Here is a 20,754-nt window from a genome sequence, read left to right as displayed (position 1 = left end):
CTGGAGATTTTTTCAAATGCTTTGTCATTTCATCTTCTGTAACGGAGCTCTGATAGAACAGATTTGTCTCCCCATACAGTGATCAGATCCAGTATCTCCTGTACGGTCCATGCTGGAGCTCTTTTTCGATTTGGGACTGCATTGCCATCCGTGCTGATCAGATCTCCATGCTGGGCAAACAGGAAATGCAATTCAAAAGTTCACAAGGCTTTTCCTGTCTCCCTGGCCAGTGCATCCGAGTTCAGATTGCTTTCCAGAGCGGTCACAATGGTGCACTGCGGGATACCGCCCAGAGGCCAATACTGTCGATTTGTGGCCACACTAACCCTAATCCGACATGGCAATACTGATTTCAGTGCTACCCCTCTCGTCGGGGAGGAGTACAGAAGTCAGTTTAAAGAGCCCTTTATATCGATACAAAGGGCCTCGTTATGTGGACGGGTGCAGGGTTAAATCGGTTTAACGCTGCTAAATTCGGTTTAAACGCGTAGTGTAGACCAGGCCTTAGTTGAACTATTTTTTAAATGAATGTTAATACTGCAGTCTTCTTAAAAATAATCTACAGTATTGCATTTTGCAAGAGCTGGTGTGGCTGCTGCAAGAAATAACCTTTTCCGTGCATAAACTGTCTTCATGACGTGGTTAGCCAGACTTGCTGTAGAGGTGGGCTCTTGAACCTAGGTCTTCTATTGTGCTAGTAAGATTTGATATTTAAAGTAAAACAATTTTCTTAAGGAGAATTCCAAATTAGACCACCCTGATTCTTAAACAGTAGCGTAACCCCCAGGACTGAAAGGTTTTAATGTTTCCATTTGATAAACATTTTAAAGAAAACAAACTGGAAAACCAAGCTATTACTTTCAATTTTGGGGGGGGGGGTTCCCCCTCTTTTTTAGGTGGAAGTGGCCTAACAGCAGCAAAACTTCAAGACTGTATCACCCGGGCCATTACAAGACACAAAGAAGTGAAGAAGCTGATAGATAAAGTGATAAAAAGTATAAAACCAAAATAAACATACGGCAAGGTCTCTTCAAAATGGATTTGTAAAAACTGTATTTGTTAGAGTGTTCACCAACCTTTTATACTAAATAAACAGATATCAATACTACATTTACAAAGTTCATCTTTCTAAAATGTATCACCCTTATACTATGTACAGTGCTGCTGAATGGTAAAAAATACATGGTAAACATCTTGTTAAAAATATGAAGTGACTTGCAAAAACCAAACCCTAGCTTTTTGTTAGATGAAATTCCTATTCTCCATAGAGTTGAATTCCCGATACAGTTTATACATATCAGCATTACTTCAAAAATTCATTTTCCCATTAGCCATTTCAAACACTGATTTTTTAAATTTTTTTTATTTTGAGCTTTCTTTAAAAAAAGAAACGTTTTAAAAATCACCTCTGCGTTTATTTTTTTTTAAATATAAACCCCCCCAAGACTCAGGACTTCGGAGGGGTCGGTGAGCCTCTTTTCCTTTTACTTTTGGACTGGCTGCCTGAACGTTGCTGGTGTCGTAGCTGAGCTGCTTGTGCTGCTGCTGCTGCCATAGCCATTTGATGCTGCAAGAATCGCAACTGCTGCCGTGGGGGAGAAGGGAAAGGGAAAAAAAGGTTGTTATATTAAATTGAACGCTACTTTTACCGCAGGAAGAATGACAGGAAAGAACAAGATGGGGTAATTGAACTGAGGAAGCACTGAAATGGCATCAAAAAGGAATACCACATACTGGGACAATGAGTACAGTCAAGCAGCACCAGTGGCACAGAAGCCTGCTGAGGGCGTCTCTAACATTTCACAGTTAAACTTTGCCCTTTGTGTCTGTCGCAGTAACTGCAGTAACTCAGCAACTTCAGTAAACATTTTAGTTCAGATGATATATTCAGCGTAGTACTTAATATGATTTCTCTATTTAAGTCTCCCTCATTCATGCAATGTATTTTTGTCCTAATGTTGCAATGATGTACTCCCTATATAAATATCAGGATGGATAACAGTACTATGTTAAAAGAACGCTTTGCCAGAGTTTCCTTCTTAATGTATTAACGGTAGCTGTGCGTTGTGTTTGAATTTAACTAGGCACTTAACATGCTGTTGCTTCAAAATCCTAATGGCACCTGACCAAGCTTATTTAGTAACGTGCCACAAGCACTCCTTGAATGTTGTCAAATCAGGAAAGTGGATGGCTTTAATGTATAAAAATAAATTCAGTGCTCCAAGTTGACAGAACAAGAGGAATCGGATCTCTCAGTTTAGTTTGCCACACTGCAGCATTTTTAAAATTCCATATGCTATTAGTAAAACTCTAAAGGGCAGCATTTTTGTTTTTGGAGCTGAGAATTGTATTTTTTTATGCAATCAGAGCGAAGTTGCTGGATTACTTGTATCTGTTGCTGCTGCTGCTGCAAGGCTTGTTGTTGTTGCTGCTGCTGTAAGGCAGAGGAGAGCTGGAGTCTCTGCTGAGGAAGGCTTTGCCCACGTCTGTTCACGGCAGAGCCAAGCTGAGACAACACTACGAAAAGGAGAAGGGGAAAGCAGGCAGGTCAAAGAGGTTGGGTGGAGGTTGTCAGGGTTAGGAAAGGAAGACATAGGAATAGAGTGTAACAGAAAGGGGATCAATAGAATTAATCTCAAGAGTAAAATCAGAAACGGTGCAGAATAAAGTATACACTGTATAGACACTGTTAGTTGGAACATGCAATTAGATTATGAAGAGCTTGTGGACATGAAACAAATTTCTCATACTGGACTTTAAAGCAGACAGTTTAAAGAAATACTCCTTAATGAAGTTTGGTATAGAAGCTTTGTACAGTTTTGGCAGGAATTGTTCCATGTGATTTAGAGACTATTCAGTTTATGAAACTACCACACACAAGACAAAGAAGTAGAAAAGTGCATGTTTTTAATTTGCAAGTCAAATTAAGTGTAGCATCTTTTATGTAATCCACACTCTGTCATGATAACTTGATATGTGATTTGCTTTAATTAGAGTAAAGGGAAGGCTTATATTAAACACCAAACTTCATTCCAGTATGAAATTTATCAATGTCACTAAAAAAAGCAGAAGGAAACTCTGCCAACACATACCTGCTGTTTGAGGTTGCATAAAACTCCCTACTCCAGTCAGGTTAATAACAGCGGCTTGCTGGGCAGATAAGGCTTGGTCTTGATTGGCTGGACATTGCTCAGCACTCTGGCAAAAATGAGAAATTTGATACTTATTGTGGAACTTTTGTGCCATTGAATGAATAAATTCAAAAAATACTCGTATCTTTTCATGTTGATCGCTTTTATTTCCCTTTTAAAAACGCATTCTGCTTTTTATAGTGTTAAATACAGATAATGGAGTGACTATTCAGATATGTAGAGCAGCCATTATGTGCTCTATACTAGCTCTTCTATAATTTTGGATTCTATAACCTGTTTTACATACATAGGGAATGTTTTCCAGGACATTAGGATTATCTCTGTTGTTTAAAAGAAGTCCCATGGCATCTCTGGCTGCACCATAGGCAACCCCTAGTAGTAATAACCATAGTTGAGATCCAGTCAGGTGGTACTTCATCTCCTAATTCCACAAGAATCTGTGTTGCACCTGAAATGGTGGTCCACACACAATCCACAGGCAAGAATACTAATCACTATAGACCCGAAACGTCAGGGAAAAAAAAGTGAAGATATTTACATCTTCAGATTGTGCCATCCTTTCTTATCTTAAAAACCCCCACCCCAGTAATATTCTGAAAGCAACAACTTCACTCAAGAACAAAATAACTCCCCCCACTTCCATTCATTTCTTACACAGATTGGATCATGAAGGGATTGATCAAATGTCCGTTGAAGTCAGTGTGTACTGGATCATGCACTATACTAGAGTACCCACATGCATAACTCTTTAAGTACACACATGGAATGAAAATATTGTCTGAGTACATCTTACATAATTCAAACAGACTTGTAACACACACCGCACCCCCCCCCCACACACACACAAAAAAATAAAAATTGTAAGCAGCAGAACTTGTGACTGGGCTGCTAAATTGTCATGAGTTATGCAAGATTTCTTTAAGATAACCATGTTAAGTAATCACATGAAAAAGAAAACAGGAAAAGAATTCAGCTAAAAATCACTGTACTAAAGAAACAGTGCTATCAGGTTAGGACATACTGAGGATACTGTACAAGGATGGTACCAACCTCTCACCAAAAACCTAAAGAAATTTGTGATAAATGTATGTATATTTTGCACAATGGAATAAAAAGTGTTATTTTGATTATTTCTTCACTAAGCATTTAGATTTCAGCTCAATTAATTTACATGCTTGAAGAAATTAAGTTCATAGTTTAAAGTCTGTATGAGGAAATTCCAAGAGTATTGACTTACTGATCAAAGAACAAAGTAATTCCCAACAATAACAAGAGATTCGATGGTTGGATTCCAAGTGCCTTAAGAATACATCTACAGCTGTCTGCTGTCACACTACCACACATAACACCCCTAAAGACCTGTGTGAACAGAGATGACACTGTAGAGAACTTTTCTGCCACGTGGGATTCCAGGAAACTGACGTTACCACATAAGAGAGACCATTTGGGTAAGGTAATATCTTTTATTGGACCAATTTCTGTTGGTGAGAGAGACACGCTTTCGAGCCACACCGAGCTCTTCTTCAGATCTGGGAAAGGTACTCCCAGCATCACAGCTACACCCATGGTGGGACAGATTGTTTAGCACAAGTAATTGGCACATATTGTAAGGGACCATTCAAAGCAGAGGGACCTGTTACCTCGTAAGTGAGCTTTTGTCAGTCTAATACTTTATGTAGTATTCAGAGCCACCCAGAGGTGAAAGTAAGGCGGTACGGCATACCGGCAAGAGCCAGTTCGCTGTGCTGGACTAGACCGGCTTCTCTGGCAGTGATTTAAAGGGCCCAGGGCTCCAGCTGTTGTGGGGAGCACTTGGCCCTTTAAATCCCCGCACGACTCGGGCTCTGGTGGGGATTTAAAGGGCCCAGGACTCCCTGCAGCAGCATGGGGCCCCGGGCCTTTAAATCACCTCTGGAGCCCTGCTGCTGCTACCCTGGCCCTAGCCCAAGCCCTGCCGCCCCAGAGTAGCAGCGGCAGGGCTCCTGCAGTGATTTAAAGGGCCTGGAGTTCCGCAGCTGCCAGAGCTCTGGGCCCTTTAATTTGCCCCTGAGCCCTGGGGCTCCCAGCCGCCTCTACAGCTGGTACATCCGGGGTGATTTAAAGGCCCTGGGGCTCCCAGCCACAGCCCTGCTCAGGACTCTTGCGTACTGGTAAGTCCTTTAAGTTACTTTCACCCCTGGAGCCACCTTACTGATGATTCTTCCATACTATTCAAAATAAAATTATTTTAAGACAAACTGAACTAGGTATCTGGGCTGAAGGCAGAGACTAACTAGCACACACAAAAGGCTTCTGGCCTCAGCACGAACACTAGAAAGGAGCTGGTAACTACACTGGCAGATGAGATGCAAAAGCAGAGCAGACTGTACTTTTCCTTTCCCAAATTGGCCACATTGTGGGCACGGTGAGAACTAAATACCCTACCAGATAGATACAATTTAGGGGAAGGTCTTGATGCCTTAAGGGAAGGGGATTTGGCAGATGAGAATGGACTGAGGTTAAGTGCTGAACTCTGTTGCAGATTTTTACAAAGAAATCATCTATAAAGATTAATGCCTTTCACAGTGATTGTACTTGCTGCCTCAGCTTTCCATCTGTCTACAATCATCCAAGATTACAATCTACAATTTTAGGGCCAAATGGAGCCCTACTCTTCACTAGCACAAAAATCCCAACTCAATTGGAACAGCTAGGGCATAAGCCAACCACTGACTGACACGGTTAGGAAGAAACTTCGGTTATTCTACAGTAGGTGGTTTCATGTGTATTCCTCTAAAGCAGCTTGTACTGGTCACTAAGGCCTTGGCTACACTTGCGAGTTACAGCGCAACAAAGCAGGCCCGGGCGCCCTAGCTCACTCCCTGTCCACACTGGCAAGGCACGTAGAGCGCTCTGACTCCATGGCTACAGCGCTGCTGGTACTCCACCGTGGTGAGTGGAGTAACATTTGCTGCGCTCCCACTGGAGCACTGCGGTGCCTTTGTGAACGAGGTGTTGCATTACTGCACTGTGATCAGCCTCTGGAAATGTCCTGTAATCCCCTTAAGTGGCCACTCTTGTCATTGTGAATCGGCTGCAGGAATGCGGAAATGCCTTTTCAAAGCTCCATTTCGGAGAAGCCGGCTGCTTATCAGCACCGAGAAAAGCAAACATTTACTGTTTGCTTTGAGTGAGTGAGAGGTGGGGTGAAGAGGAGGGTCTGAACTTACAAGATAGCATGCTGACACACTCTCAGCACCCCAACCCCCTCCCCCCCCACACACAACACACTCCCTGTTACACTCCACCCCATCCCCCATTAGAAAAGCATGTTGCAGTCACTTGCATGGTGGGATAGCTGCCCATAATGCACTGCTCCCAATGCCGCTGCTAGTGCTGCAAATGTGGCCACACCAGTGCACTGAAGCTGTCAGTGTGGATAGACTGCAGTGCTTTCCCTACTGCACTCTACGAAGGCGGATTTAACTCTCAGCGCTCTACATCTGCAAGTGTAGCCATGCCCTAAGAATTGGGACAGTGAACTAACTGGAGCACTACTCTGATGCAGCATGGCAATTCCTGTGCTGTGGTTCTGTGTAGGGAGGGGCAAGAACACTCTTCCCTCACCTACTGAATGGCTTCTGTCCACATTAGTGCAGGATGGAGCAAGGCCAGGTTATCTGCCATGTCAAAAAATCACCAGTCTGCAAAGGGACAGAGGAGCCAGCTATAACTACAACCTATGTATAGCAGTGGCAACAAAGTGATTGCACTCTTCACGAGGCTTCCTTTCTCCTTAACCTGATTGAGACCTTTTGTGTAAAGGCCCATTTACTTTTTCTAGAGAAAAAGAGAGATACCATTTAATCCATGCATTGTAACTGACACAGAAAACTGCTACAATCTTCCAACTGATCCTGTAACCTTTGAAGGACTCTCAGACATATCTAGATTTCTACAACTTTCAGAGATCCCATTCCTCACAAGTAACTAACAACCTGTCAGTTGTCAATGAAATGTTTAGTAAACATAGTTTTAAATAAGATTTTAGTAGCCCTGTTTTCATGGAGAATTAAATGGATGAGAAATCCGATACCTTCAAATCAGCTCTTTTTTAAGTCAGAGAAAAAAAGTTACGTTTATTTAAAATGCTAAGTTTCCAATACTCTGTAACAAAAAGCCTGCTTACCCGACATGCATGTGAATGTTAAAAAACAAAATTCTCTTCTGATCTGAAAAAGACGGTTACTTACCTTTGTAACTGTTGTTCTTCGAGATGTGTTGCTCATATCCATTCCAGTTAGGTGTGTGCGCGCTGCGTGCACGTTCGTCGGAGAAACTTTTACCCTAGCAACACTCGGCGGGTCGCCTGGGCGCCCCCTGGAGTGGCGCCGCCATGGCGCCGAATATATACCCCAGCCGACCCGGCCACCCTTCAGTTCCTTTTTGCCGGCCAATCCGACAGTGGGGAAGGAGGGTGGGTATGGAATGGATATGAGCAACACATCTCGAAGAACAACAGTTACAAAGTAAAGTACCGTCTTTTTTCTTCGAGTGATCTCAGCAATGAGTCCACTCTCAGTTAGGTGATTCCCAGTCTTAACCTGGCGAGGGGTAGAGTGAGATGTGGCAAGCAGATGGAGAACTGCTGCCCACAGAGGTGCTATGACATGTCTAGATTGCTCTGTGCTTCCTAGACGCATAGTCGGAAAGGTGGAAGGTGGACGCGATGACCTGGAAGAGTCGTCGCGACAGCGCAGTAGCGGCGGCTCTCTGTGGGATGGGCACGATGACGCCAGGTGAAAGGGGCTGAGGCAGCTCTGACGCCCTGGTGGAATGCGCCGTGAGGTGTCCCGAGGGGACATAGCCAGGTATAGCACGCGCGGATGCAGGCTGTCACCCAGAGGAAATCTCTGGGAGGAGACCGTGCAGGACCTTTCATCCAGTCCTCCGTCGACCGGACCACGAACAGCTGGGAGGACTTGCGGAAGGGCTTCGTTCTCTCAATACAGAAAAGCGAGTGCTCTATGCACATCTAAGGGTGTAGCTGCTGCTCCTCCGAGAAGAGTGGGGCTTTTCGGAAAGAAGACCTGGAGGAAGATGTCCTAGTTGGTATGGAAGGCAGACACTACCTTAGGGAGAACGCTGGATGAGGTCGCAGCTGCACCTTGTCCTTATGAAAGACAGTGTATGGTAGGAGTCCACAGTGAGCGCTCTCAGCTCAGAGACGCCGCTCTGGCCGAGGGTAATGCCACCAGGAAGACTGTCTTCCACGAAAGGTACAGGATCGAGCAACGTCGCTAGTGCTCAAAGGGCGGTTGCATTAGCCCTGTTTAGGACTAAGTTCGATCCCAGGTGGGGCAGGGCGACGTGCGGTGGGGACAGATCGCTCCAGACCCTTAAGGAACCGAGAGACCACTGGGTGGGAGAACACGGAGCGACCGACCTTGCGCTGAAATGGAAAGTGGATATAGCTTGCCAGGTGCACCTTGCAGAGAGGACGTCGCCAGGGCCCGCTGCTTAAGGTTCCAAGAGTAGTCTAGGATCGTGGGAATCGAGGCTCCAGGAGTACATCCTAGTGTTGTGCACCAGCATGAGAAGCGTTTCCACTTGGCTAATACGTGGAGTGGGGTGGAAGCTTTCCTGCTACTGAAGAGAATATGCTGTACCGGAGCGGAAACAGCATAACTCCGTGCGCGTTTAGCCATGCAGGAGCAGCCGTGAGGGTGGAGGCCTCGCAGGTCTGGGTGGCGAAGCCTGCCATGGTCTTGCATGATCAGGTCCGGGAGGAGAGGGAGGGGAACATGGATCGGCCATGGACAGATCTAGCAGGGTGGTGTACCAGTGCTGTCTGGGCCACGCAGGCGCAATCAGAATTAGATGCGCTTTGTCCCTGCGGAGCTTCAACAGGACCTTGTGCACCAGAGGGAACGGAGGGAAGGCATATAGCAGGTGGTGCCTCCATGGCAGGAGGAATGCGTCTGTGATCGATCCCGGGCAGAGACCCTGAAAGGAGCAGAACTCCTGGCACTTCCTGTTCGAGCGGGAGGCGAACCGATCTACGAGGGGAAATCCCCACCTCTGGAAGATGGAATGGATGACGTCTGGCCTTATTGACCATTCGTGGCAGAGGAAGGACCGGCTCAGCCAATCCGCCAGAGCGTTCCGGACCCCTGGGAGAAAGGACGCACTAGGTCCACTTGGTGGGCTATACAGAAGTCCCAGAGTTGAATGGCCTCTAGACACAGGGGAGACGAGCGGGTCCCCCCGTCTGTTGATATAGTACATGGCCATTGTGTTGTCCATGAATACAGACACACAATGGCCGCGAAGATGTTGCTGGAACGCCTGACACGCGAGGCGGACGGCTCTCAACTCCCGGACATTTATATGGAGCGTGAGCTCCTGAGATGACCAAAGGCCCTGGGCACGAAGGCGACCTAGATGGGCCCCCCAACCGAGGGATGACGCATCTGTCGTCAAAGTCAGCGACGGCTGCTGTGGTCGAAACGGCATCCCTGCGCATACCATGGACGGATTCAGCCACCAGTCGAGGGAGCAGGGGGGGGGCGCTTGGAGGAACCATAGGGACGTCCATAGGGTCCCTGCTCGGGCGGAAGACCGAATGGAGCCACGTTTGAAAGGGCCGCATGCGGAGCCTGGCGTACTTGGTCACATAAGTACATGCGGCCATATGCCCCAGTAGGCCTAGGCAGGTGCGAGCCGAGGTGATTGGGGAGGCCTGCAGACCCCAGATGATCGAGACGATTGTCTGGAAACGGGCCTAGGGCAAGTATGCCCTGGCGTGAGTGGAGTCCAGGGTTGCCCCTATGAAGTCCAGCCTTTGTGTAGGGGCCAGTGTGGATTTCTCAGTGTTGAGGAGCAGGCCCAACCGGGAGAAGAGGTCCACGACTATGCTGACGTGCTGGCGGACCTGAGTCTGAGAGGTCCCCTTGATGAGCCAGTCGTCCAGATACGGGAACACATGTATCTGCTGCCCGCGGAGGTGGGCGGCGACAACGGCCATGCACTTCGTAAACACCCTCGGGGCCGTGGAGAGGCCAAAGAGAAGGACCGCGAACTGGAAGTGCTGGTGGTTGATCATAAATCAAAGGTACTTCCTGTGCGGTGGGAAGATGGCAATGTGGAAGTACGCGTCCTTCATGTCGAGGGCGGCGTACCAGTCTCCAGGATCCAATGAGGGGATAATAGTTCCCAGGGAGACCATGCGGAATTTCAACGTGAACAGCCATTTGTTGAGCCCCCGCAGGTCTAGAATAGGTCGGAGGCCTCCCTTGGATTTGGGAATGAGAAAATAGCGGGAGTAAAACCCCTTCCCCCTCTCGGCTATCGGGACCTCCTCTATGGCTCCTGCGGCGAGGAGAGACTGCACCTCTTGCAAGAGGATTTGCTCCTGAGAGGGGTCCCTGAAGAGGGACCGGGATGGGGGGCAGGAAGGCGGGGATGAAGCAAATTGGAAGTGGTAACCTTGCTTCACGGTGCGTAGCACCCAAAGGTCCGAAGTAAGTTGGGACCACGCCGGGAGGAAGTAGGAAAGACGGCTGGAGAAGGGGGGAAAAGGATCCTGCCTTGAGATTGGTACGCCGTCCCTGGGCGCACCTTCAAAAGTTGGCCTTAGGCCCTGGTGGTGCCTTCGAAGGCCCTTGGTTCTGGCCCCCTTGGGGGCCGGATTGGCGCCTCCGGCCACCCCGCCCGCACCTCCTACTGAGGTCCTGCCTGTTCTGTGGTGGAAAATACGGGCGGCGGGGTAGGGGTCTGAATGGTCTACGTTGGGTCACAGGGGTATGCATGCCCAACGACCTCATGATGACTCTATTGTCCTTCAGGCTCTGCAACCGAGGATCAGTCTTATCCAAGAACAAACCCTTGCCCTCAAAGGTTAAGTCCTGGATAGTATACTGAAGCTCCGGGGGAAGATTAGAGACCTGGAGCCAGGAGATACACCTCATGGTGATGCCAGAGGCCAAAGTTCTGGCTGCCGAGTCGGCCGCGTCTAGGGAGGCCTGAAGAGATGTCCTGGCCACTTTCTTGCCTTCCTCTAGGAACGCTGTAAATTCCTGGCGAGAGTCTGGGGGTAGCAGTTCGGTGAACCTACCCACCTCCACCCAGGTGTTGTAATTATATTGGCTCAACAGAGCCTGCTGGTTGGCCACTCGGAGTTGTAAGGCCCCCGCTGAATACACTTTACGTCCCAGGAGGTCCATCCGCCTAGTCTTCTTGGACTTCGGGGCAGGCGCCTGCTGACCATGGCGCTCCCTTTCGTTGACCCACTGGACAACTAAAGAGGAGGGAGGAGGGTGAACGTACAAATACTCATACCCCCGAGAGGGTACCATGTACTTCCTCTCAACTCCCTTCGCCGTCGGTGGAATGGAGGCTGGCGACTGCCAGAGAGTGTCGGCAGTGGCCTGGATAGTTTTAATGAACGGAAGTGCCACCCGGGTAGGGGCATCCGCGGCCAGGATGCTCACGACAGGGTCCTCGACTTCCGGGACTTCCTCCACCGGGAGGTTGATATTAAGAGCCACCCTTCGAAGGAGGTCCTGATGGGCCCTGAGGTCTATCGGCAGAGGCCCTGAAGATGAGGTCCCCGCCACAGCCTCGTCCGGGGAGGAGGAGGATGATACCCCTGGAATAAGGGGGTCCTGGATAGCCCCATGCTCCTGGGGTGGTTCCTGCTCCAGCTGCCCTGGGGAGTCCGGAGGATGGGCCACGTACTCTTCCGACTCATCCGCGGGGGGGCGGGAGATGGTGGCCTCTGGTGCCCGATGCTCTGAGGCAGCAGAGCGGGCCTGGACTAGGGGAGCACCCTGGGCTTGATGGTACGCCCAGGGTGTCCAAAAGGACCACTGTTGAGGCCCGACGTCCTGAGGATGTGTGTCCTGAAAGACCCCCGTGGGCACCTCCGTGTCACGGTCCCAGTCGTAGTAGCTGTCCGCCTGGGAGGAGATGGACGTCTGTCTGGACGGCCATGGAGGAGCAGAAAACCCAGGAGCTGAAGTGCCAGCTGATCTTGCACCCTGGAAACATGGGGACCGGTGCCGGTACGCAGAGCGGCACCGAGAGCGAGACCGGGACCTGCGACCGGCCCGGCGCCGGGAGGTCGACCGAGATCTCAAGTCCCTGTGGCATGATCTGCTCCGGGAGGAACGGTGCCTGGGTCGGTGCCGGGAGCTGGAGCGGTACCAGGAGTAGCGGGATGAGGAACGAGAGACCGAGTGGTGCCGTGAGACTGATCGGTGCCGCGAGCTCGACCGGTGCCGTGGAGGTGACCGGTGCTGGGATTGGGAGTGGTGCCGAGAGCGGGAGCGCCGCCTCGATCTGGAGCGTCCGTGGGATCGTGACCTTGTGCAGTGCCACTCCGCTACGCTGACAGATGACGGTCTGGCCAGGGTCGGCTTGCCCATGGAAGGTGGTACCCGCACCGGCGGTGCCGGGGGTAAGGGCGGTGCCGAATCAGTCATGGCGATCAAGTCTCTCGCTGCAGAGAACGTCTCCGGAGTCGACGGCAAAGTAAGCTCTACCACAGCAGGTGCTGGGGAGCTGCCAGGCGCCGGACTCGACGGCCCTCGCGGGGCTGGAGTCAACGGTGCCGGCTTAGGCGGTGCTGCGGCAGGTGCCGGTGCCGGGCGGTCCGACCTAGACGCAGTCTCTGGCTGCGACGCGGGTGTTGTCAAGCCCGTCTGAGCCTTCACCGTCTTCGACCTCAGGGAGAGGGAGTGGCGCGGAGTTGACTTCGGTGCCAGCGGTGGCCGGTGCCGAGAGTCCTTAGGCGTACCGACGGTGCCCGGTGCCGTAGGGGTAGTCTTGCTCACCTGCTGGCTCGTGCTCGGTGCCAAAGGTGAGGGTGCCAGTGCCGCTTCCATTAGGAGCTGCCTTAACCTAATGTCCCGCTCCTTTTCGGTTCGTGGCTTGAAAGCCTTGCAAATTGGGCACTTAGAGGATAAGTGCGATTCCCCGAGGCACTTCAAACAGGAGTCGTGAGGATCTCCTGTCGGCATTGGCCTGTGGCAGGCCGCACATTGCCTGAAACCCGGTGAGCCAGGCATGAGCTCCGCCACCGGGTGCAGGGAAGGGGCTACCCCCCAAACCCTGCTGACACTTAAAACTAACAACTACAACTATGAACTATAACTAATCTAACTAACTATATAAGAACAATCAAGTACAACTATGGATAGAAAAACGAGAATAGGAACTACGAGTAGCTAGGGAAGGTGGAGGTCAGCTAAGCCGCACTACACTGTTCCAACGACACAGGCGGTAAGAAGGAACTGAAGGGTGGCCGGGTCAGCTGGGGTATATATTCAGCGCCATGGCGGCGCCACTCCAGGGGGCGCCCAGCCGACCCGCCGAGTGTTGCTAGGGTAAAAGTTTCTCCGACGAACGTGCACGCAGCGTGCACACACCTAACTGGAATGGATATGAGCAATCACTCGAAGAAGAACGAACAATTTTTAGGCCAAAGAGGAGATGTTTCTGACAAAGTTACAAGGGGAGTCAAAGTGGAATTTAGAATGCAATGGGTCTTTCCACTTTCATTATACTATATGAATGCTTATTTCAATTTAAGGCTAGCGAATTCATACAAACCTATGCAGCTGACATCCTATAGTAAATGTGCAAGGCATAATATGAACCACCAGAGGGCTACACTCTCTTTGCCAGTTCTTTGCTAAAACAAAGTTAAGCAATCGAGGAATTGTTAGAAGCAAACGATAATGGTCTTTTCAGTATTGGCATGACTACAGAGCTGAAAGGACAGTAGACTAACTGGGAAACACAACTTATTTTTATATTCCTAGATCTTGTAAAAGGAGAATTTATGAATGACTTTTACCATCCAAAAATAGATCCTTGCTATTTAGTAAACTAGAATTGTTCATTTCCTCTTTCTTTAAACAACTACTCCAATCAACCATTTACCACCTGAAAGGTATAATCCAGGGTTTCCCAAACGGGTCGCCGCTTCTGTAGGGAAAGCCCCCTGGCGGGCCGGGCCAGTGTGTTTACCTGCCCCATCAGCAGGTCCGGCCGATCGCGGTTCCCACTGGCTGCGGATCACTGCTCGGGGCCAATGGGAGCTCCTGGAAGTGGTGGCCAGTAAGTCCCTCGACCCGTGCCGCTTCCAGCAGCTCCCATTGGCCCGGAGCAGCAATCGGCGGCCAGTGGGAGCCGCGATCGGCCAGACCTGCGGACAGGGCAGGTAAACATACCAGCCCGGCCCACCAGGGGCTTTCCCTACAGAAGCGGCGACCCCTATTTGAGAAACCCTGGCATAATCATTTGTGAGTAAACTATGCGGTTCAACAGTTTTCCAGTGTATTTATGAACTCTTACTGAGGGTAACTGGCACACCTGTTCTCCCTGTTGCTGCGGACTAGAGGCTGCAGGCTGCTGGGACTGCTGCTGTGGAGAGAACTGTGAGAGCTGCTGCTGCTGCTGCTGAAGTGGGTTGAAAATAAGTGAACCACCAGGAAGCTGTTTCAGATTAAAAACAAAAGACATAATTCAATAACATTCATAAGCCTGCCATTCTCCAGGGATGAGCACAAAAAGATCTAGATATTAAATTACTTCTTGCAGATACTTTAAAAATGTTGCTGTTTTTGAAAAGGCCTCATTTTTCAGAAATAGAGTCTGCATAAGTTGTTGCCCTACATTCCTAGGGAGAAAAGTATATTATTATTATTGTTCTTTTGAAATACAGTTGTTCAGATTTTACACATCGCTAATAAAAATGTAGGTTAATGGATACCTGTAACATCAGAATACTTCATTAATTCCATGTTTAAACCATTTTATTTTATTTGGATGAAGGTTTCCTAGTAGTAAATTGTGGAGAATCTGATGCAACAGATATTAATTCAATATGGGACCTATTTCCTCTTGCTTACATCAGTTTTACCAACTGCACTGATTTCAACTGAATTATTCTTGATTTATAACAGTGTAAGAGAGAGGAGATTCAAGAGCATAGCCTGAAATGACAGCCTTAGGTGTAATGTAAATACAAGCATTTCACTAATATCTTCATAATCACACACACATACCAAAAAACTGTTATTGGAATATGAAGGTTAAATAATTAAACTCACAAGGAAGACAAGAAATGTAAAAAAGTTAAGATTCCAACAGCAAAGTTAAATTAGTATACTAAGTCCTCCATGGTTTATAATATATATTTTAAAACAAACAGTGTGATAGCAAGCTGCACATTTAACCAGAGTCCATAAACAGATATAAATTTGACTTGTGCATTTGTGAACTGCATTGAATTTAACTGTGCAACCTGACTCTTACATTTCATTTCCTAGTAGCACATCCCCTAGTCTACTAAATCCACTATACTCTGTGTAAGTGGCACAAAGTGGACTTAAAACAGTTGACTACAGTCAGTGGAGAATTCCCTCCTAGGCAGACGAACTCTCCTCTGACACAGCTGTCTCCTGTGTGAGCCACATCCCATGCTCCTGGGCAGCAGGGAGTACAGGAAAGCAGGAGGGGGATCAATCCTACTCTAAGGTTCCTGAAGGATCTTGCACCACTGGTGTAATTTAGAGCTGCTCCTCTGCAGCTCTAACTTGTGCTGGACCTGACAGCTGCCTCCCACCCCGCCCTGCAATTGATCAGAGCTCAGATGCAATCAACGATTTTCCCCCTTGGGTTTTATTTTTTGTTTAAATTAAAGAGCTTTATTCCGAGTTTGTAAACTCCTTGTCTGGAACTATTTGTGTTGCATAGCTTTCTATTTCCGATAGCAGAGACTGCAAGTTCCCTTTATCAACTAGTGATCCAGTTGCACATCCATAGTTCATCTTTCTTAAGACCTATACTGGTTAATTTACAGGCGATTTCTATTGCACTGTTAATTTTGCAGTTTTCAAACAATCGCACCTAAAAATGAAAACTACTTTTCAGTGAAAGCAAAAGCAAAGGCTGAAAAATGGGATTTTTTATTATACAATTAGCCACTTGAATTCAAGTTTCAAAATTTCACTATTTCTACAGCTTATTTTATGTCATTCAAGACTGGCTGATTTGTTAGTGGGGGAAGGATGGCCTCAGGTTTGCTGTTTTATAGACTGATTTTAGTTATCTTTTAAGGCACCTATTCTCTTAGCATAGACCTTTTCTTGTCTTATGCATTCAAATTAAAATAATAAAATGAAACATTTACAATAAGTGGCATGTCTCGGAACACCTGGCTCCGAGGAACTGGAGGTCTATGTGACCAAAAGCACTAATCAACACATCCATATAGAATTATGCAAACAATTATTAATGTGTCCAAATACATTAATTACCTGTAGCAGATTTAAGGGCCGAAGACCTGAAGCATTTTTTAAACCAAAAGGGCTGCCTGTTAATTAAAAGTAGGCAACCATTACTTAGTTAGATGCATATCATCAAATCAAATACATCACACCACACCATGCCAATGGGATTATTTCTAAATACTCCAAGCTTGCAGCATGGCAAGGTTAAGTTTTATACTTAAACAGAATATTGTATTTTCTCTGTAGAACTATAAATTGCACAATTATCCAGATGCAGCTCAGGGGAACAGACTGATTAGAAAGGAAGTTCTACCAGTATAAACATTGTTCATTGCAAATACTACTACTGTGTTTGGACAAGATAAAGTAGGCAGAGAGCATCTGTCCAGATGTTCTGTAGTTCTTCCTCTATTTTTAAAATACATTACAGTTTGCATCCCACACATGGACATGTCTGGAATCCCAATGAAACAGCAGTTACTGATAGCTGCATTAGAGAAAGAAAAATATTGAAATGCTGCAAATTATAATGGCTTTTTTTTGAAGATCTCCAAGTCCAAAAGCATTTCTGAGAGGATGAACATCTAACAAACATTAGGTGTTTTTCTGTCCTGTTTTCAAAAAGGTTCAAAAAGATAAGAACCAGGGGCAGCTCTAGGCATTTTGCCGCCCCAAGCATGGCATGCAGGCTGCCTTCGGTGGCATGCCTGCGGGAGGTCCGCCGAAGCCGCGGGACCAGTGGACCCTCCGCAGGCAAGCCGCCGAAGGCAGCCTGCCTGCCGCTCTCGCGGAGACCGGCAGAGCACCCCCAGTGGCTTGCCGCCCCAAGCACGCGCTTGGCATGCTGGTGCCTGGAGCCGCCCCTGCTAAGAACATAAACACTTCTCATTTATGAATGTTGAAGCACATTGATTTCTACAGTAATATTTTATGGCAATTAAGAAGCTAAAAACATACTTAGATTAAAACACAGTCTAGTAAAAGAATAAGGGCCTGAAGCACTGAAGTGTGGGTCCTCTTCCTAAATTCTGGAATGTTTTCATATTTTACTTTTCTTCTGGTAGTGATGATTGCCATAGTCACTTCTGAACTTGCAATGTAACCTACCTCAGAAACTCCCCCAATGGGTGATCCAGATGTATAACTAGATATATAATATATCTCCCTAACCTAGCCTAGGGTTGCTAGGTGTCCAGTTTTTGACTGGAACGCCCGGTCAAAAAGGGACCCTGGTGATGCCAGTCAGCACCACAGGGCTAAGGCAGGCTTCCTGCTTGCTGAAGTTCTGCACAGCTCCTGGAAGCAGCAGCATGTCCCTGCTCAGGGCTCCTAGATGTAGAGGCAGCCAGGGGCTCTGCACACTGCCCCCACTCCAAGCATCAGCTCCGCAGCGCCCACTAGCCAGGAACCGCGGCCAATGGGAGCTGCGAGGGCAGTGCCTGAGGACGGGCTGCACGCAAAGCTGCCTAGCCATGCCTTGGCATCAGGGATGGCTTTAGCAAGCGTGGGGCCTGATTCCTGGGGGCGGGGCTTGTACTCACCAGTCCCTGCTCCCAGTCTTCAGCAGCACTTCCGATTGCTGGCCGGGGGAGGGGAGCCAAGGGGCTTGCCACACTCCGGCCAGAGTCATGGGGCCGCCGCGCTCCGGCCAGGATTGCAGGGCTGCTGTGCTCCAGCCAGAGCTCCAGCCGGGGTCGCAGGGCTGCCACGCTCTGGCCAGTGCTCCAGCTGGGAGAGCAGGGCCGTGGGGTAGCCGCGCTCCAGCCGGAGCTCCAACCGTAGCTCCAACCCGGTCACAGGGCCGTGGGGCTACCGCGCTCCGGTTGGAGCTCCAGCCGGGAGAGCGGGGCTGCGGGGCTTGCCGTGTTCTGGCCAGGGGAGTACGGCCAGCGAAGACCCCGGCAGAGTGGACTGCCGCCAGGGTGAGTAAAAAAAATTAAAAAGGCGCCTATAGCGCGGGGTCCAATTCTGGGGAATCAGGCAAATCGGCCTAAAGCCAGCCCTGCTCGCGATAGGAGCCAGAGTGGGGACATTCCGCTGCTTCCGGGAGCCACCTGAGGTAAGCGCTGCCCGAAGCCTGCACCCCCTCCTGTGCCCCAACCCCCTGTCCCAGCCCTGATCCCACTCCTGCCCTTCGTACCCCTCGATCCCAGACCGAAGCACCCTCCTGCATCCTTAACCCCTCATCCCCAGCCCCCACACTCCCAACTAGGGCCCTCACCCCCCGGCGCCCCAACCCCGTGACCTGATCTCCCTCCCGCCCTCCGAACTCCCCGTCCCAGCCTGAAGCACCCTCCTACACCCCAAACCCCTTATCCCCAGCCCCACCTCAGAACCTGCACCCCCAGTCAGAGCCGTCACATCCCCCTGCACTAGTCTGGAGCCCCCTCCCGCACCCTGAACTCATTTCTGGCCCCACCCCAGAGCCCGCACCCCCAGCCAGAGACCTCATCCCTTCCGCACCCCAACCCCTGGAGCCAGCCCGGTGAAAATGAGTGAGTGACTAAGGGTAGGGAGAGCAAGCGACAGGGGTGGGGGCGGGGAGGGATGGAGTGAGCAGGGGGGTGGCCTTGAAGAAAGGGTGGGGCCTCAGATGAGGGGCAGGGCAAGAGTGTTAGTTTTTGTGTGAGTAGAAAAGTGGCAACCCTAACCTAGCCCCTTAAGAGAACTACTTCAGACACACTCAACCTCAGCTGACCTGGGGGCTAACAATGTAGAGATCATCCCCAAATTCAGTGAGGCCTACATCCTAAAAGGGATTTGGGTGCCAGCAGCTCAGATTTAGGTGCCACTGCAATCTACAACACCAGCCCCCATCAGCTGTCATCTAAATGTAAAAGTTGCCTAGGCATCTAAGTTTCTGCCTCTGGGCATGCACACCTCACATAGGTTGCACACCTCTGCCCCAGTGTAATCTGCAAACCAGGAAAAGAGAGGTAAGCAAATGCCTATCTTGCCTTTGGGCCTGATCCAAACATACTCAGAACACACCCGCCGGATCAGGCTCCATTCAAAATCCAGCAGTGCCAGGGTCACCTCACTTATAACTTCTAGTACAGTGGTTAGAGCACTCACCTGGGATGTGTGAGACCTAGGTTCATTCTCCTCTCTGTCTGAGGGCTAGAAAAGATTTGAACATGGGTTTCCCACCTCTCAGGAGAGTGTTCTAACCAGAGAACTGCGTTATTCTGATGTGGGCTCACCCTCAGTCTCTCCAGTTGAGGCTGTTCACTTTGGATAAACAGTCACTGGGCCAGAGAGAGAATGACCCTACTGCCTGGCAGATGGCACACTTACCCAGGTGGTAGCTAACTCTGGGTCCAGTCCCCATGCTCCAATGACTATAATTATCTATCCACAGTGAAACAGCTTTGACAGGAAAGACTAAGGCAGACTCATAGCAGAAGGTCCCAAAGCCTAGTGGTTAAGGACATGGAAGACCGCCCCCCCCCTTCAAATCCTTTCTCCCCATCAGTTGGGATGGGAATGGAACCTGGGTCTCCCACATTCTGGATGAGTGCTAGCTCTATAGGGCTACCACCTCTTCCTCCCTCTAGGGAGGAGTTTAAGACAAACTCCTCTCGTCAGACTCTCCCATTGGCTAGTTAGGCAGCTTCCCATCTAGTATGCTGGCTTTTGTGGATCCCATTCTTAGGCACTTATTTTCCCCCCTTCATTGCATAGGGAGTCTAGGTGCCTAACTTAGGCCTTGTGGATGTCAGTGTTGTTCTTGTGATTTGCTAGGCACCTGAGTGTTGCAATGCCTAAGTCCCTTTGTGGATTCAAGCCTGAATGTACACACTATCCATTCATTGGCGCAGAGAAATTCTTGTGGAACTCTTCCGCCCACTGTGGTTAAAGGGCTTTTGCTATTTAACCTGATCTGAATGTTCCTCATGACAGCTTTTTAGCCGATTCATACTAACCTGCTTGAGAGGCAGACTGCATTGCAGCTGGCAGCGCACTTGGCACCAGACTACCTGATGGTAAAATGCCACTCAGATTTATACCTGCAGGGGTTATGGCACCAGTATTACACCCCAGCATAGGGTTTGAGCCACTCATCAATGTCTGTGCTCCACTGCAGAAGACGAAAGAAAACACATTAAATCCAAGTGGTACAAATGTGTGTGAACAACTAGATTTTTGCCTTTCAGTCTTCGACAAAACAATCAACAGTTTACTCTAAATGAGGTTATATTTAAGGTGACTGATCAGAACAACATTTATAGTCACCCTATTGATTAATTCATCACAAACTAACATTAAATGAACGTTACAGCTGAGTGTGAAACGTGCTATGTGTTCTCCACAACCCAGAC

The 20,754-nt window shown here is 48.9% G+C and overlaps 2 protein-coding genes across 31 annotated transcripts in view; one reads left to right on the top strand and one right to left on the bottom strand.

Moving 5' to 3' along the window:
- EXOSC8 (exosome component 8) overlaps positions 1-20,754 on the top strand; it is a 60,019-nt gene that overhangs the window by 22,755 nt on the left and 16,510 nt on the right. Inside the window, exon 11 of one of the 3 annotated variants that reach the window (XM_032805916.2) lies at positions 897-1,356. The exons of 1 other annotated variant lie outside the window; for it this stretch is intronic. In XM_032805916.2, coding sequence (XP_032661807.1) covers positions 897-1,012 — 116 coding nt within the window. In that variant the 3' untranslated portion in view covers positions 1,013-1,356. Of the gene's footprint in view, positions 1-79; positions 1,357-20,754 lie in introns of those variants that run through there. One more of the 3 variants, XM_075061624.1, reaches the window with a different exon arrangement.
- SUPT20H (SPT20 homolog, SAGA complex component) overlaps positions 1,037-20,754 on the bottom strand; it is a 78,237-nt gene continuing 58,519 nt past the window's right edge. For 11 of the 28 annotated variants that reach the window (XM_075061622.1, XM_032805889.1, XM_032805888.1 and 8 more), the window contains 6 exons: positions 20,359-20,513; positions 16,460-16,515; positions 14,493-14,633; positions 3,093-3,198; positions 2,387-2,517; positions 1,037-1,585 (listed from right to left, as the gene is read on the bottom strand). In XM_075061622.1, the coding sequence (XP_074917723.1) occupies positions 1,448-1,585; positions 2,387-2,517; positions 3,093-3,198; positions 14,493-14,633; positions 16,460-16,515; positions 20,359-20,513 (727 nt within the window). In that variant the 3' untranslated portion in view covers positions 1,037-1,447. Of the gene's footprint in view, positions 1,586-2,386; positions 2,518-3,092; positions 3,199-14,492; positions 14,634-16,459; positions 16,516-20,358; positions 20,514-20,754 lie in introns of those variants that run through there. The other 17 variants (XM_032805900.2, XM_032805911.2, XM_075061623.1 and 14 more) reach the window with 9 other exon arrangements.

Source organism: Chelonoidis abingdonii, chromosome 1 (genome assembly GCF_003597395.2).
Source record: "Chelonoidis abingdonii isolate Lonesome George chromosome 1, CheloAbing_2.0, whole genome shotgun sequence".
NCBI lineage: Eukaryota > Metazoa > Chordata > Testudines > Testudinidae > Chelonoidis > Chelonoidis abingdonii.
The sequence above is the reverse complement of the archived record's forward strand: the minus strand, read 5'-3'. Positions and strand labels throughout refer to the sequence as shown.